Below are 24964 nucleotides of genomic sequence, written 5' to 3' on the forward strand. Positions count from 1 at the left end.
GTCTACTGACCCATTATAGGGTCCGCCAAATTCCCAAACAGGAAGGACGACAAGAGATATGGGCAAACAATCTGCTATGCTGTGTCTTGGAGTTTAAGCAAATTAGGACGACAAGAATACCAAAATAGTTTGTGCATTTTAAATACCTGCACATTTCTCTGGCTCCTATGCGGAATAGCTGCGTGAATTGACCTACTTTTGATTACTCTGGATTTAGTTACAACACGACTCCTAAATCTTCTAACAGAGCCAAGTTTTAGAAAAAAAAAGGAATAAATCCAGACCCTGTCGCAATCGCGTCGTCCTCATTGCTTAAGCTCCCAGTATTAGTCAACTCAACTGGAACTTCAGAAATATTTAATTGTATGAAATTTAAACTTTATGGTTTCTGATTTCTTTGTACGTTTGCTAAGGAACTGAGTTAATTCGATAACTTTCTTTAAAAGCTCGAAACGTTTCAACAAGATCTGTGAAATTCAAGACAACAACGAAAATCATGTTATTTCGAAAATTTTGCAGACATAGCCCGAGTTAGAAAAAGGGAAAAAAGGAAGTTTTTATTCAATTATGCGCATGTGTATAGCCGGGAAAAACCTTGGACCCGTTTCCCGAAAGCCCCGGAAACTTTTCGCACCCGTAGAGCCATAGCAAAGTTTCTAACCTTACGATTACAGAGCTGTTTTATTCTCATTTTCTTAATATGAACAGAGGTTCACTTCATACAAGAAGTTTAAGGCATATAGACTTTTCCGTCATTAGATACAGATGAACTAAAAATGGCTCTACGGGCCCGAAAGGTTTCCGAGGCTTTCGGGAAGTGGGCCCCTGATTGTTATACCTCCCAACTCAAATACGTTTTCCGATCAAAGGAGAAAGTGTCACGTGTGGTCACTCAAATCTCACTAACTCCCTAGGAAAACGACAACTGACTTGAACTTTCGCCTCGCACGTGATCAGGCCGAGCTCCTTGAAACTGCTTCAAATTTGTGTGCCATTGAGCGTCAAGCGAACGATTTTTCGCAGTTTTGTTTTCTTTTTGTTTTAGTTGGGAAGTATAACAAAACACTTACTGACTGGCTCCGCGAAAAACATTGAGTTTTGCTTCCCCTCGACCTAAGTGTTTTTCTCTGCTTTGCCTCGGGGAACATTGAGGGTATCTGGGAAACAAAACTAAATTTCTCCCGTGGAGCCAGCTATGAAGTGCTTCTTGTCACTTTTACTTTAATTTACCTATATGTGCAAAAAAGTAGTGACAAAAAAATTTACTGTTAATTGGTCACTTGGCTGGCCATTTCTTGTTTTATCTTCAGACACATTTCCCACCATCTCCCCTTCTTTTATGTCAATAATGGGAACAACAGCTATTACTTCCGCTTTTTTTCCGGGCATTAGGATGATACTGTTTAGAAAGAAAGAAATGCATGGTTACTCAGGTAGTTATCTTATTCGCGTAATCCTTCATATCTCTGGGTATTACCGTTTCTTCCGTCCCCTCTACGTTCGCTATTACAGCTAAAAAACTTTTGACGTTCTGTTCGAATGAACAGTTTGAAATCGTACCCTTTCCCCCTGGGATGACCGCAGCCTCCTTATGGAGATGTTCGTTTTATGGAGAGTTTGATTTTCAATTTTCACTGACAGTATTTTGAGGCTTCGATAATTGTCTAACAAGATCTCATCACTCACCTGGCCTTTATCTTCTGTGGGTTTACGGAAGACTCTAATTGGAGGAATATTTTTCCTTCCTTCCGCACACCCCTCCATTTAGTGTTGCACACCCTGTGTGACTGGCTTGCCACCGTGGCATTGCCCCTGTCTACCTTCCAGGTGAAAGAGAACACGATTTCCTCTCTTAACTGCTCGGTTACGTTAACGTCGTTCTGTTTGAAAAATAAAATTCAGGTTGAATCCACTGTTCGGACAATTGACAACCGGACTTTGTGTCGTCCAGTCTGGTCTCTGATACTCTTCATTACTGAACAAATCGGACTCCCGCTTCGCGATCGACCTATCTTGTTAATCATTCGTATGATTAAGACCAGTTGGGCTCCACTTAGTCCCTTTACCTATAAATCTATTGCTTTATTCATGACAAAAACTGAAGGATTAAATGATGGCGCGATTGAACGTTTGATTAAGTGATTGATCTATCCACCAACAGATTCATTGATTGCATTACTGATAATTATAACCATTTCAAAACGCCGTAATCCATTATTTAGGGAACAATAGACCTTTTTACAATCAGATGGTAGGTGAGACAGTGTGTATTCTGAATCATTTCATACCTTCTGGCCGGATAGTTGAAGACGTAGTCTCCGTATTTCGCCCTCGTACAGAACTGAGTGGCTTAGGGCACACGAGATCATGTGGTCCTCCCACAAGGCCCTCTGAAACATCAGGTTGCATCCTTTTACTTTGCAAGTTACAACCTTCATTGGGCACGAACTCAAGTGGATTGCAACCTGACTCCTGCAGTTATAAAAGAACACAATTCAGTTTTGTTCAATACATAAAGTTAACTCTCACAAAGCAAAGCATGAATGCACCTTACATATGCGATTGTAACTGGATATATTCTGGAACGAAGTGGGAACATTTTAGTTCTTTTTCCCGGCCAAACCACAAAGTCCAAAGCTTGAACAACAACAAAAAAAAAGCTTTACTTACTCCAACAATTTTACCCCTCTACTAATAGCGTGACTACACTGCCATGATTAAATTCCTAGAGGAATTATAGTCTGCTCACAGGCCTCTATTTTCTCATATTTTCATTTGATCGTTGCATGTGCGGATAGGATCGCGAGAGAACTGGACGCTAGCGCGAAACGGAAGACTTGCCTGGGTAGTAGATGAGACCAAGCTGCTCGCGTGGGACCAAGCATGCTTCGCGGTCGCTTCGCACGCTGTTTTTTGTTTGTTTGTTTGTTTGTTTTTTACGTGCTTGAATAGAGAGGAAGTGCACAGTATAGCAGGATCACTCTCTTAATGATAAACAACCTCCACCCTTCATTAAAGTACGATTGTGTATGTATTTTTAAAAACATTCGATAACGAAAAGAAAATCAAGAATTACCAAAGTAGCTTCTCGTTACAGCCGAGGGGGCATGATATTTTGGCCTGACTGGGGCACTGCCGGTTATGGTCTTCGGCCTCTCCCAGTTGCCCTTTCCACCCACAATCCTTGTTCAAGCATTGAACTTCCAAACTGCTTGTAACCCTGTCCATGGCATAGCTAATCGTTAGTGCCTCTCTGCCAAAGTGCTTTCGGCATTCAGGGCAAAGTGCGGTAGCTTTGTTTTTTTGTTCTTCTATCTCCAGAAGTCTCCTGTAGCAATTCATACATGCAGAATGGCCACATGGCAAAGTGACCGGTTTCATCATGATGGATTTGCTGAAAACAAGAAAGCAAAATCAAAATCTAATCACGATGAATACTACATCGTGTGGAATTCCCTTTCTTTGCCATGCAGTCCAACCTCTATTAAACGGCCACCCCTATAAGGCGGCTAATATACCAGTGAGGCAATTTCTATATTTCTTCCTCTCTTTCCCCTTTTAAGCTGCCACTATCCCTTTCCCCGAGGGTGGCCGTTAAATGGGGTTTGAACTGTTCTATTTCTTCACACGATCTTACATATAAATATGTGCTCTTTTCCCCAGTTACATTTGCTGCTTTCGTGGATTGCCATTTTAGGAGGTTTGTTACTTTCGGAACTTACATTTTGTGACATGGTTCAAAGTGTTTGCGTGTAAGTGTTAATGCGAAGATGGTTGATTCATTGAATCGATTGAACATCTATGGACTCTGTGGAATCTAGTTTGAAGTTTCGCGCGCACTAGAGAAAGCCGCAATACCTTATAATGTCAGTACATTCTGATTCATCATTTTATTATCTTTGCACAGCGGATAGATAGTTTGCAAGAGTTTTACTGAATACTCAACAGTTTACTGGGAATCTTAAAGCATTTACTGACGCTGGTGCGAAATTTTTCACGCGCGCGATCGAGTCCACGCGCGCCTATCAATTGCTAAATTGTTTTCCTTTTTTTGAATGGTTACTTGCCTCATTTTTGCACGTGCGACTAATACTGACGTCCAGCAGACAATTGCAGTGCGCGCTTCTATGTCTCGAAAAGACTATTAGTAGGCCACCCTAGCGCCTTCTATCTAGACTACTTTGAATCCGCTTTTTACAATTTTACCTGGTCCCGACGTCACTATCGAAACAAATCGACGTTCGAGTAATTGAATTCGATCTAACCTATTTGCACACCAGTCACTTGATTGGGTTTGATTGAATTCTTTGATCAAACACCCTCCAGACTACAAGCAGTCTTTCTTTTTCTCGAAAATCCGCAAAAAAAATGAAGCGTGCGAGCGTGGCTGTGAGCGTGCGTGCGCTAGTAGCGGTTCACGGCATCACGACTAGCGCGCACGTCACTCTCACAACCACGCTCGCACACTTACTTGTTTTGCGTTTTTCCCTACGGTTTTCGAGGAAAAGACCCCGTCGAGCCGTTCACAGAGCAATCGAACTCAGTCTGCGTTTGATTTGAGGCTATGTGCCGGTTATTTGGCATGTTGATCGATTACAAACGGTCGAGTTTGAATGTGCGGTAGGTCGGTATCAGTGCCTTCTACTTGCATATATGGCGGTTTTTATCACACTTTATCTCATGAATAACCTTTAGTGAATAACTCATAAACGACTAGTTTTTTGCAATTAACTTACCTCATCTTATCGAAATACTTCGTCACAGGCGATTGCAGTTTTCTCACTAGCCACCGGCGCGTTGGTGGCAAATTCGCGGGAATGGAAGGCAGCGAGCACGCTTGCTCCCAAAGGAAAGCACCGGCTGCATGGACTACTCGGGTTATTCAAAACTTCGTAGTCTCAAAAAATGTAATAGAACTACAGAGAAATAAGAATAACTTTCTGCTTTCCGCTGAACTTTGTGTCTCGGTTTCATTGCTAGGTGTCACATTAGGCCATGACTTTCCCATTTCAATGTATTTTTGACGCCGAGGTTTTATTTCAATTAAGACATTACTACGAATTATAGATATTTCTGATCGTGTTCGATTTAGTTCGATCGGGTTCGAACGCAATCGAATTCTCTCACAATTTTTTTTTTGGTTCGATTTTGTTCGAATACATGATCGAACTGATCGAGCCATATTGTTCGATCAAGTTTGATTACCGAATAGTTCGATCATTGACGTCGGTCCTAGTTATCCTCATGTATTAAACTGTATTGTCAACTTTACTTACGCAAAGGCAAATCATCAGGCTAGCAAAACCTACATCGACCACTTGAATTTTTTATATTTCTGTAGTGAACGTGTCGAAAAGATCGCTACAAACCGCTCAGTGTTATTGGAAACAATCTGTGCAATTTGGAATTCGTTATCCTGTCATCAGGGCGATCGTACGTAGGAGCGTAGGATATGTTTTTAAACTCACCATATACTGCATTCTAAATTTCCAACCAGGGGAGCTGTAAACGCACAGTTGAAGACATGGTTATCCATTGTTATCAGTATTATGGTTGACCAAAGGAACAGTCGGGTTAGACACTATGAAACAGATGTAGTTTAAGTATTCTCTGTAGAAGAAACTGTATTCTCGTGGCTGCTCCAGAAAATAAAGGCCTTCTCCGCTATAAAACACCGGCAACGTTTCCCATACCCAGCTGAGAAATGCCAGCCTTTCGACCAATCAATGACCTGGGAAATTATGCCTGTTTATTGTCACAGGGTGTTACTACAAAAGCATCTATTGTATTGATCTAATATGTAACCCTTTCTGTCTTAAATTTCAAACACGTTTGCTATATTTATCTGACTTTGCTCGCTGTCCTGTGAACATGTCGACCATGAACGACGATGCCAGTCACCTTGATCAAAACGATCAAAGTGACCATGACGAGCGAGAAACAAACGTTCCTGTCCTTAACGAGAGGGCAAAGAAGACAAGCGGAAAGACATTCCGTAGACCGTTTGTTTTCCTGCACAAAAGGCTGGATTCAGTCCCTCAAAAGAGTAGACTCGAGAGTCTCCAGAAGGAGGGACGAATACAGGAGGTCGTCTTTCAGAGGCGACACACTCCAAAAGAAATTGGTCGTCTTCTCCTGGCTTCTTTCCCAATGTTGTTGGGGAAGGATTTGTCCAGGTAAGCCTTGTAAAGAAGAGTAACTATTGCAAAACCACCAAACAAGACAGTTTGCTCAACAAATGAAATTCAACTTATGTGATAGGATGATCAGAGCGTCTATTGTTCAATCTATTGATATTCTGTGAACAGTAGTTTCTTCGATCGTCAGGCTGACACGTGCTTTTGTGTCAGTAAAGCCGTGAGGGGATTGGTGAATAGTCGAGTTGAATTTAGCGGAATTGCGATTAAAAATCACTCGCTCGTGAATCGTGCCGGCTAAACAGGCTACCAAGAAGATTATCATCGCCATTCTGATCTTATGTTTTCAGTGTGTTGCCCAGTTGTTTCACACAAAGCACCATCTTGAATGAATAACAATACGGACAGCCAGGCTCTGACTACATAAAATTGAAAATGGCGGCGGGCAGGAAATATCCCATGGGTTAACACATTTCGTAGCACTTTCCAAACCGATGATATTGTTTGGTCGTTAATCACCACTCTGTTAGTTGATGCTCCAATAACGGTATCAAAAAACCGCCCTATCACTTACTTGACATAAGATGTTAAGATCCGTATTTAAATCCAAAATTAAGGGTTTTGTTAGCAGGTCTAACCGTTGTTATGGCAACCTGTTGTGTCACGAAAATGATAACAACGTGTTCATCGAAGGTTAGGCAATTTTTGATACCATACTGTAGCAGTGACTGTTAAAGAGTGGTAATAACGACCCACAAAGTCTCAGAAAGTGCTCGAAACTGTGTGGAGGCATCTTAAAAGCCATGAACTTTTCCATTTTTTAGTGTTGTCAGCACTTTATAACCCAACTTTGAAATCCACATACACAGATATTTTCCATTTGTTGTAAATAAGAATATTTTAAAAATTGATATGACTTCCTTTTATTCATTTGCAGACTCACCTTTATTAAATCATATAATAAAGGTCATGCAATTGCCGATGTACACAGCGGGCTGATGTCTGGAGATGAGTTAGTAAATGAATTTTCAACTGCTCATTCTGCCACAAAGATCTTTTTTGTTCTTGATCCTTACCTGCGTAAGTATGGGGAGTGTTATTAGATTTTGGGAGCAGGATTAGTACTCTGATATTGGGTGAGTCCAATCCTAGTGTCATGAAACAAAAACCAATATTAACAGTACTTAGTATGTGGACCTAGCGAAAATGTCATAAAATGAGATGTTAGTGGAAAGAAAGGCATGCTGTCATGTTGCAAATGTTTTTTCGAGTAGATTGAAGCTAATTTGGCTCATCCAGGCTGAAAATCTCCAAAATGTCCTGAAAAATAATGTGTGTTTGGCAAAAAGCTCCAGTAGTCGATGGGTTAAAGCACAGGGATTTGCAAACAAATCATACTTTCTGCAAGGTTTCAAATGGCCTTGCTTCTATTAGTAATAATGACCGATTTGCCAGTTTTAGTCATCAACTAAAGAGGCCTCTTCACTCAAACGCTAGTCTGGCAGCCTGCGTCCAGGGTAAACAATCATAGTGATTTCTAGAAACAGACTTATTTAATCTTTATGCATGTCAACCTAGTTCTTTGTTTAGTTTTACAAACAGGGTACATGTAGTTTGAATTGTCTGGTGGAGGGTGATAAAACACAAACGCTTAGTAAGCTTCTGTGTACAATGGGTTTTCGATTTTTCTGCAATAATAAATGACATCTAATGTTATAAAGAGAAATTTGTGAGCACCATGGTTCCCTTTTTATAAGCAACTTAGCCTAGCCATATCAGTACCGAAAGATAATAACCACAAATCAGTACATTGAGCTTTGATATTATTGTTGATTATCACAGCAACTGCCACTAATACTTCTCAATCATGTATGGTTGATTTGACCATCACGCCACCTCCCAAGGATGGAAGTAAGTTAAAAGGGTTGATTACTTTGTGCAGTCATACTGTTACACATTTGTGTAATTTACATTAGTTTGGAAGAAAGTGTCATCTTTACATGTACATGCATTATATTACTAGAGGGTTGCAACAGGCCAAAAATGTTCAGGGAAAAAAATTCCATCAAGATCAGAAAAAACTCAGATATTTTATTTGGAAAAATTAAAATATCAGGAGAAATTGAAATAATTTAATTAATGACCGATTTCAAACCATTGAAGGATGCAAGAAACATATGGGGTCACAGCAGTGATGTGACAATAGGTATTGTTCTATAGCCTCGACACCAGGTCGAGTGATGTGTCAAAAGAGAAGCTTTCCTCAATAGCTATAATAAAAGTTATCAGTTGGCTTTAAAATGGCGTTCGACTGCTTTGATACGAACGACTCGAAACATGGTGTCAGATAGTCAGTTTTGAACGACTCACATCTCCAGTTTAACCTATTCAAGTTACACACTTACATTTCGTGAAACTCCCGATATGCCTGATACACCATCAGTTGCGAGCGGAGGAGCTCCCCCACCAGCAGCTGTGGAGAGGATTGCTCAGCTTAAACCCCCTGGCAAGCTTGATTTCGACTCCGCAAGTCTTTCGAGTAGCTGGAAACGGTGGAAGGAAGAAGTGGAGCTTTATATGGATCTTGCCATGGCCGGAAAAGACGAAAAGACGAAAATAAAGCTGTTTCTTTACCTCATCGGAAGTAAAGGCAGAGAAATCTATGAAACTTTGAGCTTCACACGCGAACCAGATGACCGAAATTTGAGTCACGTTTTGGAAGGCTTTGAAGCACATTGCAATCCGAAAAAGAATGAAACCGTGGAGAGGTATAAATTCTTTCAGCGCTTTCAAGAACCAGGAGAGCCATTTGAAAGGTTTGTAACAGATTTAAAAGTCCTGGCGTCAACATGCAATTTTGGAACTCTAAAAGATTCATTAGTGCGTGATCGTATCATTTGTGGAATACGAGATAAACAACTTCGAGAAGATTTACTTAAAGAGCGCGATTTAAATTTAGAAAAGTGTCTTCAAACATGCCGTGCCGTTGCACTGTCCAAGGATCAAAGCAAAACGCTTGAGCCGGACCAGGGTGAGGTACATTTTGTGAAAGAAAACCAGAAACGTCCCCCAAAACTGGGTAGAAAATTGCCAAGTTTCAAAGATGACAAGGATCGCGTGCCAGCCGCTGATCGCGTGCCAGATGCTAATCATCGAAAGAAACCCAAATCGAAGGAATTCGTGACATGCAAGTTTTGTGGAAACAAACACGAAAAACACCGCGACAAATGTCCAGCATTCGGAAAAAGATGTTTGAGTTGCAAAAAGATGAACCACTTCACAACCCAGTGTCGACTCAACACAAAAGTCAACGTTGTGGAAACAGACGAAGATGAAGATGATGAATACTGTTTGACTCTGGAGTCAGAGATTCAAAGCGAAGTGATTAATTCGTCCAGCGACCGGAAACACGCAAAGAAGTTATTTGCGACCCTTTACGTAGACAAATCAGCAATCAAGTTCCAACTTGACAGCGGCGCGACTTGCAACTTGGTGCCCGCCAATCTCCTTCGCGATAAAAGCAAACTAAAGGCCACACGAAAGGTCTTGACGATGTACAACAAAACAACCGTGACACCGCTGGGACAGTGCACGCTAGAAGTCCATAACCCAAAGAATCACAAGATGTATCAAGTTGATTTTGTCGTTGTGGATGGAAACAGATGCATGCCCATACTTGGAAGTCCTACAATTCAAGAGATGGACTTAATTAAGGTACAGCAACACAACATTCTATCCGTTGAAGCAAATCCTGTCACGCAAGAAGTGCTATTGAAGGATTATCCTGATGTCTTCCAAGGTACTGGGAAGTTAGAAGGCCAGTACAACCTTGAAGTTAGAGAAGATGTTCAGCCAGTCGTACACCCTCCTCGACGAGTGCCGGTAGCACTTAAGGAGAAGCTGAAACAAGAATTAGAGAAACTTCAGCGCCTGGGTGTAATCAAGAAAGTGACTGAACCAACACCTTGGGTTTCAAGCCTAGTTACAGCTCGGAAGCCCAATGGACAGCTCCGAGTATGCCTGGATCCTAAGGATCTGAATGAAGCATTAAAGAGAAGCCACTACCCAACGCCCACTATAGATGAAATACTGCCAGAGCTTGGAAGAGCAAAAGTGTTCTCAACCGTCGATGTTAAAAATGGGTTTTGGCATGTGGAGCTGACGGATGAAAGTTCAATGTTAACAACGTTTAACTCGCCCTTCGGAAGATTCCGATGGTGTCGTCTGCCATTCGGCGTAAGCCCAGCCCCAGAAGAATTCCAGCGGAGGCTCAACAACGCCTTGGAGAACCTGAAAGGTGTACTCCCGATACATGACGACATTTTGATCTATGGAGAGGGCACAACTGAAGAAGAAGCCTTGCAAGACCATGATAGAAACCTCCTACAGCTTATGCAGAGGTGCAAGGAAAAGAACATTAAGTTAAACAAAGAGAAAGTCAAGCTGAGGTCCAAAGAAGTACCGTTCATGGGTCACGTGATCACATCCGAAGGTCTCAAGGCAGACCCGGAAAAGATTAGAGCAGTTCAAGAGATGCCAACACCAACCGATGTAGCCGGCGTCCGAAGATTCATCGGCTTTACAAATTACCTTAGCAAATTTCTGCCACGTTTAAGCGATGTTTGCGCGCCACTCCGCCAGCTCACTGTGCAAAATACGGAATGGTTTTGGGCTGACATACATGACAGAGCTGTCAGCCAGGTGAAATCTCTTGTTACTCAAGCCCCAGTTCTTCAGTATTTTGACTCCACCAAGGGTGTGACCCTCCAATGTGATGCTTCAGACAAGGGCCTGGGAGCAGTCATCATACAGAATGATCAGCCTATTGCCTACGCCAGCCGTGCACTGACAGACGCAGAGACGCGCTATGCCCAAATTGAGAAGGAGTTGTTGGCAGTTGTCTACGGCTTGGAGAAGTTCCATACCTACACGTATGGCAGATGTGTAGCAGTACAGTCTGATCACAAGCCCTTAGAAATGATCTTCAAGAAGTCACTACACAAAGCTCCTAAGCGACTTCAGCGTATGCTCATGCGAACACAATTGTATGACATCAAGTTGAATTACTGTCGAGGAAGCACCATGTATTTGGCTGATACCTTAAGCCGCGCGTTCCTTCCCTATGATGTAGTACAGAAGACTGCTGAAGAATTCGAGAGCGTCAACATGGTGGAACACATAAGAGTGAAACCTGCTACCCTACACGAAATCAGAGCTCACACAGAGCAAGATGAAGTTCTCCAAGAGTTGATGAAGGTCATTAAGGCAGGTTGGCCCGAAACCAAGCAGGAAGTCCCTCACCAGTTAACGCCCTTCTTTGGCATACGAGATGAGCTCAGTATGCAAGATGGAATTGTTCTCCGAGGTGAGCGAGTGGTAATTCCCAAGTCTCTTCAGCGCCAGATGGTGAACCGAGTTCATTATGCACACACTGGAACTGCCAGCAGTCTGTCTCGAGCCAGAGAGTGCATTTATTGGCCAGGGATGAGCACCGATGTGAAGCACTTCATTGAAAAGTGTGACGTCTGCCGTGCGTTTGACAAACGACAGTCTAAGGAAACGTTTATCCCTCATGAATCACCAGACCTTCCCTGGGAGAAAGTTGGAGTAGACCTGTTCAACTTCAATGGCCGAGATTACCTAATCACTGTTGATTACTACTCCTCGTTCTGGGAGATTGATGTACTGGAGAACACAAGATCTGGTACGGTGATTCGCAAGCTCAAGTCTCAATTTGCCAGACACGGTATACCAGAAACGTGTATGTCGGACAATGGTTCACAGTTCAGTTCCGACGAGTTCCGAGAGTTCAGCCGTCAGTGGAACTTCAAGCACAACACAAGTTCCCCGAAATATCCTCAGAGCAATGGGAAAGTGGAGGCAGCAGTGAAGTCAGCGAAAACTATTTTGAAGAAGTCACGAAAGGCAAGAACTGACCCTTATCTCGCGCTCCTTGAGTATAGAAACACGCCAACGCAAGGCATGGATACCAGCCCCGTAATGCGACTCATGAGTAGACGAACGCGAACTCAATTGCCTACAATGCCTAAACTTCTGAAACCAACAGTGGACGAAAACGTCTATCAGAAGATCATGGCAAACAAAGATAAACAAGCCGCAAACTACAATAAAGGAGCCAAGGATTTACCAGAACTACAGAAAGGAGACATAGTCAGATTCATTCCTCCTGGAAGCACAACTAAAGAAGCTGTGAAAGCAAGAGTAGGCAAGCAAGTCGGGATACGGTCATATGAAGTCATCACAGAAGATGGAGCCCAATACCGCCGCAATCGGAAGCACTTGCGAAAGACAAAGGAGGATGACATACTAATCAAAACACGAGGTCTCCATGCACATACAACACCGGCGTTGCGCATGACTCCAGCTCCCAGAGAGCCAGCTGTGGCCACCCCTATCAAGCCATCACCTGACCCCACTGGTCACACAACCCGCTCTGAAAGGACCGTGACTCCACATCCCAAAGAGCCAGCCGTAGCCACGCCTATTGAGCCATTCTCACAGGCCACTGGTTACAAAACACGCTCAGGAAGGGCTGTTAAACCGCCCTCGTACTTACAGGACTTTGTCACCAGACATTGATTGAACATTGTTTAAACATTGATTGACTTTGATAGAACATTGATCTTTGATTCTGACAATAGCTGATTAGTTTCTAACACTTTAATCGATCGATCTAGATTTTCTTTACTTTTATTTTTTTTTATAAGAGAAAGGATGTGACAATAGGTATTGTTCTATAGCCTCGACACCAGGTCGAGTGATGTGTCAAAAGAGAAGCTTTCCTCAATAGCTATAATAAAAGTTATCAGTTGGCTTTAAAATGGCGTTCGACTGTTTTGATACGAACGACTCGAAACAAGTGATTTCATAATATATTTCTTTAATAAAGAAGGTAAATCAGTTGAAAATTTACACTCTTAATGAATTAGTCTTCATTTATTTGGTAAGGAGACTTTTATTTTTATCAGAAAAAAGTCTGGGAATTTTGAAAAGGGATGTCCATGACAACCATGAACAGCCATTCCTCCTGTCCTACTTTTTCATTTCGTACCAGCACAAATGACTAAGATGTAAAAACCACGGTGGCCATTCTTTCAATTACAGCGTGTATTTCAAATGTATGACTTAATGCAGAATATCTTAATGAATGTGTGATATAAGGGCCCCTGAATAAGAATGCATTTGACATCATCTGAATTACTTGACTGTTTATTATTATAAGAATCAACCCGGAGATTCCTGACGAGTATGGCAAAGCGGGCAAATGACAAAGGTTAGACTCCTACCATGTACACTGTATTGTTTCATCTAAATTAGGTGATGAGTTATTTAACCTAAATTTTGTAGTTCCAGAAAATATCCATACCTCCCTCACGGAATGGAATTTTGTAACTCCCCTCCACCCCTATGGAAATTTTGATTGAGTTTCATACATTTCTTTAATTTAATTGGTCTTATCGAACCCCCCCCCCCACCCCCCAGGGAATTCCAATCCCTTCTGTGCGGGGAGTATGGATATATTCTGGAACTGAACATTATACTTTTAAAGGGGTAAGATACTTCTAGTCTTCACTGTAGGTGTCAGTCTAGGTTTAACAATCTAACTTGTTTCTTGGTGTAAATGGACAATGCAATTTAACAGAGTTAACATCAATGAGTGCATGTGATTGCCTGTGGTAGACAGCAGTGTTTTTGATATGTCCATGCACTAGGATTCCATGTGCTCCTGTACTGAGACGTGTTGGCAGCCTTCACAGCTTTAGCCTTTGCAGGGAGTGTTGTTTTGCATGGGAGCATGTATTCAACCTTTCCCCCTCCCCTCCCACCCTCCCTCTTTCCACTTTTAGACAGTTCATTTTGATGGGCGCCTGTCTCCCCTTCCATGGTCTCATGGCCCGGTTTCCAGGATTTGGCAGCAAAGTAGCGGTCTCTATCTAGGAGCTGCATGGCTGTCTCAGGCACACAACCTCCATTTAACGAATGATGCACTTGTTAGTACATATAATTAGAAAGTGTTAGCGATTATTACTGTTTGACTTTAGTATTGTACCCTATTTATACTACGGGGGACAATTACACTAAACCTGGTCACAGAAATTAACAACTGAAACTCACTGCAATATTTACATACACACATACATGCATACGGTCATACATACATGCATGCATACATGATAATGCCTCTCACATTTTAGGTAGTTTAAATTAGCTAATATCTTCGAGAACATAAATGTAACAAAATACTATTAATACTTATACAATAAATATGCTAGAAATGATGAAAGACCTAAACTATGTACCTAATAGAACTGGAGACAAGTTGCAATGCTACTGAAAAGAGAACTGCTTTTTAAAAATTGATTTCAATTCATTACATACATACATATTCCAGATCGTATTACAGTTACAGCTGACGACGAGGATGACAATTCAGCAGGGCCAAGTGGTGTTAGGCAAGGTAATGTTGTCATTCATGTAATTGAAATGGAAAACTTTACAATCAGACTTAATCCTCAATGTCCTTATTATTGCTAACTATTATTTTTCAAGAAGAAAGAGCGCAATTAACAGACAAACTTTGATTCCAATTTAAAAGTCGTGATTTTTGCTGCACATTATTGCTGGTGTGATTTCTCTTCTTTGTAGTTAAATATAAACCACACTACCAATAATAGTTTGGTTGGTAACTAATATTTAATATTTTCAGATGAAAGATCAGGAATATTTTGCCTTGATGAAGAACCTCCAGCAGGTTAGAATAACAATAAGTTTAAATTATTAATTGTAAATCCATTAAATAAAAAAATAAATAGATATAACTGGTCAACATTGCAGAAAAGGTGATAATTTATTTTTATGGCCATTTCTATCATGCAGCCGATTGATTTGAACATTTGTGTACATGTGTGTGTTTTCAGATGTGGGTACTTTGTCCGAAAATCTATCCTTTTTTGGAATGGACGAAAAGGGTAAGCTGAAACACAATAATGTTAGCTGAGCTCTTAAATTACACTGTGCATATTCTGTCATTCTGCCTGGTAATGTGAGTTTGGTATTAATTAGTTGGTTTCCATGAATGAATGAGGGGGGGGGGGGGGGGTTGAAGAGAGCTTTCAAATGATCCAATTGACTTGAGAAATAATTAGGGAGCATATACTTTTGCCCCACCCCTCCTATCCCTTGGGGCAGAGGTACAAAGATTATAAACAGTGGACAGCTTTACAGTTTTAACTTAATTTTGACAGAATAAATCTGTACAACTGACTGATGCATTTTATGAAATTGGTTTAGTTACCTGACTGCAGTCAAACATTTTGAAATTGAAATTATTTCTTTCCTATGGGCGGATTGTACCTTGCTAAAATGAAGAAATACCATATTGTAACCTAGAAGGTTTTGAGGTGACAGTTAATGTCCATTTGTGTAGATCTGATAATCAAGAAAGTGAATGCTCAAAAAATTAACTTTAAGGTGCAAGTATTTATTAATCTTCCTAGTTAACGGAAAATACGAAGGTCGCACTGAGGAGGTGGCATCACTGGCAATGTTGATGTTGAAAATGACAGCCAGCAACACATTGCCACCTTTTTTGACACACACTTTCGACGAGGTAAGTGTAGTGGATTTCTAAACTTTCCTTCAAATTAATTGTCCACGGTTTGCAATACATTCTGGGGACTGATTTTTGATAACAGTTAAATTGGTTGCTTATTAACTATATGTCACCTGAGTTACTACGTTCTTTGAAGTAGCTTACAACAAACAAAGTTTACTTGTCACTGCAAGCACCTATATTAAAACTCTCCCTGTTGCTGATGCTAACTTAAAAAGCATTTTGAAATGCGACCATAATTTACATTTCCATTTTTCCCTGCCTCACATTTAACAGACAAAATTCCCACATTAATATTCTGAAATTGAGATCAAGCATAATTTAATTACGGTAAAAAATTATAATGTTTTGAGATTGCCATGTGGCTGTGAACAGAATGGATTGACATAAGGCTTTCAGGGAAACATAATGTTGAGATCTTTAAATGTTGTGGCTGTACACATGGGTAATTTTATATGGCAAACAGTTCATGTATATTCTAGTCTGTACTGTTTTTAAGGAAGCACGCAACAGTTTGGAGCACTTTTTTTATTAGCTATACTTAGAAGGATGAATACTATCACTGTTTAACAAGTGATGCCACAATGATGATTAAGTGCTTTATTAGACTGTAGATCCATCCAACATCTGCATATTGCCATTCAGTTTTCAAAACATTGCTCTTGAATTTTGCACCTACTGTACACCCCTCCCAGTTGTATTAAATTAATTAAGAAGACCCTCTTCCTGATAAGTTTTGGAAATGCTCAAGGGGATGTGAAATTTTCATAAAATTTTAATTGATCCTTAGATCGAGGGGTTCAGAAGATTGTTGAATAATTGCATGTTCAGCTTATTCAGTTTTCTTTTCTGCTTTCTGTTGTAGTTGATGAAACAATCAAAACAAGACTTGGCTGTTTGTGTATTGACTGTTTTGTCAACACATTCGCAAGCGTCCAACATAGGTAAACTTTTGAAGTGAGTACATGTTTTTCTGTCATTATATCTTACAATGCAAGATTAACTACTGTCCTTGGTTTAAAAATTTCCAATCCAGTTAAATGTTTAATTATTTCTGTTTCATGGAAGACATAGAAAATCAACATTAATACCAAATTTGAATGTTTTCTAACACAAGATTGACATACGCTATCAATATGTCTACATTAATTCTGTAGACAGGTCCATTGTATGCATGTGGTAATTCATGTTCCAACTTGTTTAGATTAAATGCAAAAATTACTGCCAAACTAAAAAAAATTAATACTAGAATTGCTCTCTTGCTTATGCACATTTTCCTTTGAACTGCAACAGCAAGGCAAGATGTCAAGATGCTTAACAAGCCACCAGCTGATTAATGTCAATAATAATTATTATTGTCATTACAAAAATGTATATATCATAAATTATCATTAATCAAATAACCGTCTTTTTTCTTTCTTTAGGATTTTAAATAACATCAGTAACCAGTTGGAAAACTGTTACTTTTGGTTGGCTGACAGCCACTCAAAAGAGGGAAAGAAAGGTATTATCACTTGATAATTATATTATTGTCAGTCTTCCATTTATCCTCGTACATGCACCTACTGTAGAAGGCCCCATTAAAGTGTCATAACATCAATGGTTTCTATTTATTGCCTATCAAATTATGCCCATGATCCCATAGAAAAAAACTTCCAGGAAATGGTGGTTGATTATGAACATTCTTTTTTCAGTCTATTTAATGGTGAACTTAGCAGATAATTAGTGGGTAGTGGCTCATAACCACCACTCACTAATCTCTGCTTGTGGTTTTTGATTTAATCGTACTAAATAGATAAAACAAAAAGACCCTCTAACAGCAACAAATAATTGTCACTGAAAAGGAGGAATATTGAACTACATTTGATAGTGGTGACTTGTGAAGACTCTAAAGGTAGTTCATTGCACCTCTTAGTCTACAATATTCAGTTGTATTAGGCCAAAATGAAATCCACATCTAACCTTCAAGTGGATTATTAATAATTAAGTGCATAATCTGTGAGTTGCAAGACCCTTGGCTTTTCAACACACTTCTTCAATGAAGAAAGAATATAATATTTTTATTATTTCCATAACTGTAATTATAACTTTGCCTCTTCTCACAGTTACAACAAAATATGGTCTGGGTAATGCCTTGAGCCTACTGATCCTAGCACCAGGCAGCCATGTACCACAGTGTGTCGAGATCTTTGATGGTATGAAGTTACTTAATTATCGTTTTTGTTCAAATTCAGTAGTTTACGACAGACTTTATGGCACTATTTCATTTGGTTGGTTGGATGATATATTATATCTGTAACCATTTTTCTGCTTTGCAATACACAAATATAGGCTGACAATTCAGAGATGGTACTCAGTTTCATGGTATGATAATTAACTGCAGCAAATTTAAAAGAAGCTCTCAAGGGACCAATTTCACAGATGTCAATATTTAATCAAATTATTTTGTCAAAATGGGAAGAAATGGCTTCTGTATTAAATTTGCCACCTTAACTCCCCAGACACCCCTCCTCTTCCCCGTGGGCCACGTGGCACTCTGAACATATCACCCTCCCCTCCCTCACGGCAATGATGCAGGGTTCTGCCAAGACAATAAAGCCACTCAGCTTTGGGAAATTCCATGCACTTTAAAGGCAAGAATGAGTACTGTTAGAAGTATAGTTCATTTTCTCCACTCAGCACCTGTCAGAGTGACTTGACACTATGGACAAAAATTCAAACCAACCCCACCCCCTGAAGTAAGGGTCGAGAACCCCAACGATGTATCCACAATTAGCCCCCAAAGGAACATAATTTGCTAGTCTTAGCTGAAATCGATGCCTGTAACAAAGTGCATTTGCTCTCCCGATTTTGCTGCCACATTTCAGTGTTAAAGACAGTATATTATTGTCAGAAGCTCTTCAGTAGTGCAAATCTGATTGCTTTTAGAAACAAGCATGGTAGAGGGAAGAGTAAGAGAGGCAGTAGAGGCTGCACTGGAAGTAATCAGTGGCCTGAGGAATGGAAGGTAACATAATCAAACGACATTGAAACAAGTAATGTGCGTCATTGGTCACTAAAGGGGACATATTTTATTTATAAATACTTTTTTCAGCTCTTTATATAGATTTTTCTAACATATTCTGTATGTACTTGTCATTAAAAACAATAACAATAATAGGTATTGTTCTTAATGAAGATTGCTTTGTTGATCTATACAGGAAGTAATACATATACATCTCAATAACCAAGTGCAGCTATACTGTGAGAATGTAATGGCCCTATAAACATTCTCCCAGTACAGTTACGAGTTAAAATAAGAGATTTCATAATGAGGATGATGGAAAAGGAATGGGATTATGGTGAAGGTGGCCAGGTGTAAATCAATAAAACTACCTAGGATAGTTTTCCTGCAAGTCAAGTTTATTTACTTTATGATTTTTGAGCACAAGTGTTGCATTAAGTGTTGACTCCATCTGTATTTCACTTTGTTTTAATAGATTCAACCCCAACATTAGACCAGAAGAGGCATCTTCAAATCAAGTATGAATAAGTTGACTCCTTTCCTGTGAATCAGTATACTATAAAATCCCACGCTTTAGCCCAGAGGGCTAACTCCCTTAGGGGTGGGAGGGGGGGCTTAGTGGGGGTATGTATAATCGTACTAAATTAAATTTTTCGGAATGATGAGATAAAACGTATCTGCCAAACAATTTAAAGCTAAAATGCCATTTCATTTAGACCTATTACCATATTACCGTACTACCCTATTAATAGCCTTTTATCCTTAGCTATTAGCCTATAACTTTCAACTAAAATTTTGATGTGTGTAGAGAAATGGAAAAGGAATGCACTTATGCATTAGATGGGCTATATCGGGGAGAGGGGGTGGGTGCTTATGTCTGGAATAATATTTTTCTTAGCAAATAGAAGGGCTTATATGTGTCAGACTTATAACCAGGGGCTGGCTTTAACATGGGATTTTAAATACAGTATTTGAAGGAGCTAAAGGTCTAATTGCAGTATATTTTAAGGAGCTGGAGTTCTCTGGCAATATACACTTGTGTCCAGTTGGGGAAACAGAAGGCTAACAGTTAATTTCAAATATTTTCCAGAAGCATGACGATGAAGAATCTTCACATGATGAAAGTAAAGAAGAGGTATGTACAGCTTGGCTGGATCGGACCGGACTGCCTAAATTGGATTGGACTAGACTGGTTGGACTGGACTGGCTCAGGCTAGACTTAGCTTAAATTGACTAGACTCACTTGATTAGATTGGATCAGACTAGTTAGACTGACTGGCTAGACTGGATTGGAATGGACTGGCAGGACTTTGTCGGGACTGGACTAGACTGGATGTACTTTGTCCGGACTGGACTGGACTGGCTGGACTGGCTGGACTGGCTGGACTGGATCGGACTGGACTGGCTGGACTGGACTGGTTTGGTCTTGCTGGACTGGACCGGACTGGATTGGCTGGACTGGACTGGTTTGGCCTGGCTGGATTGGACTGGACTGGACTGGCTGGACCAGATCGGACTGGACTGGCTGGACTGGACCGGACTGGACTGGCTGGACTGGACTGGACTGGTCTGGCTGGACTGGATCAGACTGGATTGGCTGGACTGGACCGGACTGGATTGGCTGGACTGGACTGGTTTGGCCTGGCTGGACTGGACTGGACTGGACTGGCTGGACTGGACTGGACTGGCTGGACTGGACTGGACTGGACTGGCTGGACTGGACCGGACTGGACTGGCTGGACTGACTTGGGCTGGACTGGCTAGACTGGACTGGACTGGACTGGCTGGACTGGATCGGACTGGACTGGCTGGACTGGATCGGACTGGACTGGCTGGACTGGATCGGACTGGACTGGCTGGACTGGACCGGACTGGACTGGCTGGACCGAATCAGACTGGACTGGCTGGACTGGACCAGACTGGACTGGCTGGACTGGACTGGTTTGGTCTGGCTGGACCGGACCGGACAGGACTGGCTGGACCGGATCGGACTGGACTGGCTGGACTGGATCGGACTGGACTGGCTGGACTGGACCGGACTGGACTGGCTGGACTGGAGTGGTTTGGTCTGGCTCGACCGGACTGGACTGGACTGGCTGGACCGGATCGGACTGGACTGGCTGGACTGGACTGGACTGGCTGGACTGGACTGGAATGGACTGGCTGGACTGGACCGGACTGGATTGGCTGGACTGGACTGGTTTGGCCTGGCTGGACTGGACTGGACTGGACTGGCTGGACTGGACTGGACTGGCTGGACTGGACTGGACTGGACTGGCTGGACTGGACCGGACTGGACTGGCTGGACTGGACCGGACTGGACTGGCTGGACTGACTTGGGCTGGACTGGCTAGACTGGACCGGACTGGACTGGCTGGACTGGATCGGACTGGACTGGCTGGACTGGATCGGACTGGACTGGCTGGACTGGATCGGACTGGACTGGCTGGACTGGACCGGACTGGACTGGCTGGACCGAATCGGACTGGACTGGCTGGACTGGACCAGACTGGACTGGCTGGACTGGACTGGTTTGGTCTGGCTGGACCGGACCGGACAGGACTGGCTGGACCGGATCGGACTGGACTGGCTGGACTGGATCGGACTGGACTGGCTGGACTGGACCAGACTGGACTGGCTGGACTGGAGTGGTTTGGTCTGGCTCGACCGGACTGGACTGGACTGGCTGGACCGGATCGGACTGGACTGGCTGGACTGGATCGGACTGGACTGGCTGGACTGGATCGGACTGGACTGGCTGGACTGGACCGGACTGGACTGGCTGGACTGGACTGGTTTGGCCTGGCTGGACTGGACTGGACTGGACTGGCTGGACCGGATCGGACTGGACTGGCTGGACTGGACTGGACTGGCTGGACTGGACTGGAATAGACTGGCTGGACTGGACCGGACTGGACTGGCTGGACTGACTCGTGCTGGACTGGCTAGACTGGACCGGACTGGACTGGCTGGACCGGATCGGACTGGACTGGCTGGACTGGACCGGACTGGACTGGAATTAGCTTAATTTTAATTAGCTTAATTTTAATTTCTACTTGACCAGACTAGTAGGGCTGGACTGGATCAAACTTGTCTGGCTAGACTGGATCAGATTGAACTGGACTGGCCAGACCAAAACTAATGAATAAATAAATAAAGATAAAACATTAAATGCATGAACCAGCAGTCCAGCTGCTATATATATTTAGTGGGAGTATGACAGTTAGCATTTTTTCTACTGTCATACTTCCACTATGGATTTCATGTCTTAAGGTTCAGTTTGGGCCAGGTGTGGCAGTGGATGGAGAGCTGTTGGAAGACACTCTTGAAGACCCTAAAGGTATGCTATTCAATTAGTTTCAATAAATCAAAAAAAACAATTTTGACTTTTAGATCAAACTCTTTAAAATGCTAACAAGGGTTTTAAGTATTTATGGCATATTAAATCATTTCATGTTTATCTCAGAGTGTTGTTTTAAAGTGCAATAATTGTATTTTTATCTATCAAACTGTATGCACCCAAAAATATCATACTCAAGTAATCTGCTTGTGCCCAGCTGCCGAAAATAGGAAAGGATGCAAGAAATGTTATGAAGTATATATGATTAACTGAGTATCAATTCTTTCTTACAGACGAGACAAACTTAAACCCGAAGAAAAAAAATAAAAAGAAGAAGAAGAAGAAAAATAAAAAAAGAAAAAATAAGGGAAACAGCCAGTTTGATGAGCCATCGGAGAAAAGGATTTGCCCTGGAGATGGCGAATGAGTGAACTTTTACAAATGTTTTTTTTTTTACTTTTGCCTTATTTATATTTGGTTCTGTAACTGATTTTCTCATTCCAGTCAGATATACCATACACTGCTGCTTCAAGCCCCCTATCTATAGGTCTATTTACTTCCGATTTTAAGGCTTCCCAGATATAAGCCCCCTTGGGATTAAAATGAAATGAATGCAACCTATTTAAATACCATAATTACAAAATGGTGTTCATTTATCTTGAAAGCCCCTCCCCCTCCCTCAACCAGATATAAGCCCCTCCGTTTATAAGCCTGTCCATCTGCAGTTGTAAAGTCTGGTGCTTATAAGCAGCAGTTCATGGTATATGTGGTGGTTCTTCTTTCTATTTATTTTCCTTTGTTATTGGTTGTAGTTGATGCATGATAATGTGTTTGAAACAAAGGATAACAACATTGAAACCATCAGAGTAAAATTGAACCTGAGAAACCTAAATTTATTTATAGAAAGGTGGGTGTAATTGAAAGAGTATATTAAACCAAAATTAGTGTGATATTGTATTAGCTCACAAAACAAAAAAAAAACAAACAAGTTGTTAACCAACCTAAACGCCTTGTTATTTTCATCATTGTGAACTGGTGAATATGAGTTTTGTCACAGGACCTGCATTGTATGTTGTGTTTATCATTTTAGCATATCACTGTGATATGTGATTAGTTGACACCCAACAAAGTAAAGTATAGAAAAGAAACATATCTGAATTTTCTATGGTAACTAGGTTTTTTTGTTGTGAGCTGATTAAGTTTGCCAAACTGGTGAGAATGATTTTAGTTTTGCAGGAACAGGATTGCATCTCCTGTATATAACTCTAGCATACCTGTTACCCCACAAAATGTGATAGTAACATCTTAGTTACTATTACATTTGGCGTTAATAATAATATCAGCATAATAATATCACTGCGCATGATCCGTGATTAGTCCATCCAACAAATAATGTATATAAACTGTAAAACCGAAGGAAATCAATATTTTCTAGGTGTGAGTTTTCATTGTCTTGAAATTAGTTTAGTCGCTGAGGACTGTATGTCTTGTTTATAGTTTATGCGATAGGTTTAGTTAAAAATAATGTTAATAGTAGACTACTATTAAATTTCTCAAGTAAGCCCTCAGGGCTTTAGTTTCTGAAAATTCCCTTTTCATTAGTGGGCCTATTCCCTGGAATGCCCTATATGTACGTTTTCTTTGGAGGGGGGGGAGGGGATATATTGTGTGTATGTTTTTAGAGCCTATAATTTTCTGTGTTATATTGACTATAGCTCCATATTAAATAACTTGATAAATGCTTTATTACTATTGATTATGTTAAATAATGTAAAATGTCAGTTGATACGTAGATCAATGTGATCAGTAATTGCAAGTTTCAAACAATGAGAATAGTTAAATTTTGAATTTCTCCTTTGTTAGGTATGTTTTTTTTTTCTATTGAAATGTGTGAACAAGGTTTCTGAAATAAAAACCAAAACATTTTTAATCCTGTTACTTAGCACGATTATAGGGGTACACATTGAATGATACATTAGAATGCATATTTTTCTAAAATTATTTTAAGTGTTATGCAGTTTATTAAGGAAGTAGGAACAGCTATCGAGAATTTGAAATAAAAAACTCAGTGTCATGCCATGTTATGAAGTATTTTTATTGGGGGGTGGCAAAGGTTTCATCAAATAGTCGTGGAAACAAACCGGTCAGATTTTTTGTCACCTATTAGACAAATACTGTTCTGCTACTGGACAGTTTCAGGCAGTGTACTGTTCTCTCTATTGTTGGAGAGATATCTCTCTTACAAACAAGTCTAGACAAGTAATGGGGCTATGACTGACAGTGAAAGCAGAGGGTAATGAAAAATAAATGAACGGTCCCTTAAAGTCACCAATTGAAAAGCAACGGGCATACGCATTGAAGCAGAACTTGCATGACTAAAAAGTTCCGAACTTCAGCTTCTCCGAACATCAAATGCAAATTCGAAATTGACTCCTCGATCCCATTGGGAGATCCCAATGTATGGACATCTACGTTGTACATCGTCAAGCTTCTAATTAACGAGGCCCTGTTAGGGAGGCGGGAGGCGTAGTATTCCCTTTTCCCTAAAATTCCATGGGCTGGTATCCCTTCACCTGACAATTACCGAGATTGTTATCCCCCAAATTACTTATCTTGGGAATTTAGGTGACAATTTTAAAGTGTTAAGTGATCCGTTTCTTAAAAGATAAGGGACAGGTCATTATTTATCGTCTGGGAGGGGGGTTGGGAGGATTTTCGGTTAAAAACTAACATTCAGCGGTCCCCCCCTTTGGGCTCTCAGTGATGAGTGATCATGTGATGCCCGTGTTACACGTGCGCCATGAGGTCAGTGGTTGACCGAATAAAAGACCCTGGGAGCAAATCTACAT

At 41.1% G+C, this 24964-nt stretch overlaps 2 protein-coding genes across 4 annotated transcripts in view; both read left to right on the forward strand.

The window, feature by feature from the left end:
* Positions 1-24964, forward strand: part of LOC145480530 (nephrocystin-1-like) — a 196033-nt gene that overhangs the window by 58893 nt on the left and 112176 nt on the right. The window lies entirely within an intron of this gene.
* LOC145460806 (uncharacterized) lies at positions 7035-23871 on the forward strand. Of its 2 annotated transcripts, XM_081445605.1 has the most exons (15): positions 7035-7217; positions 7980-8048; positions 13381-13431; positions 14551-14616; positions 14866-14910; positions 15077-15127; positions 15656-15768; positions 16637-16728; positions 17196-17275; positions 17877-17966; positions 18700-18778; positions 19251-19293; positions 19866-19910; positions 22049-22115; positions 22409-23868. In XM_081445605.1, the coding sequence occupies exons 1-15, from the start codon at positions 7136-7138 to the stop codon at positions 22540-22542; spliced, it is 1107 nt and encodes a 368-aa protein (XP_081301731.1). In that variant the 5' UTR covers positions 7035-7135; the 3' UTR covers positions 22543-23868. The 2 variants fall into 2 exon arrangements, with proteins under 2 accessions (XP_081301731.1, XP_081301732.1); XM_081445606.1 differs by lacking the exon at positions 17877-17966 and having other exon boundaries at positions 22409-23871.

The sequence above is a fragment of the Orbicella franksi genome, chromosome 1 (assembly GCF_964199315.1).
Source record: "Orbicella franksi chromosome 1, jaOrbFran1.1, whole genome shotgun sequence".
Taxonomy (NCBI): Eukaryota; Metazoa; Cnidaria; class Anthozoa; order Scleractinia; family Merulinidae; genus Orbicella; species Orbicella franksi.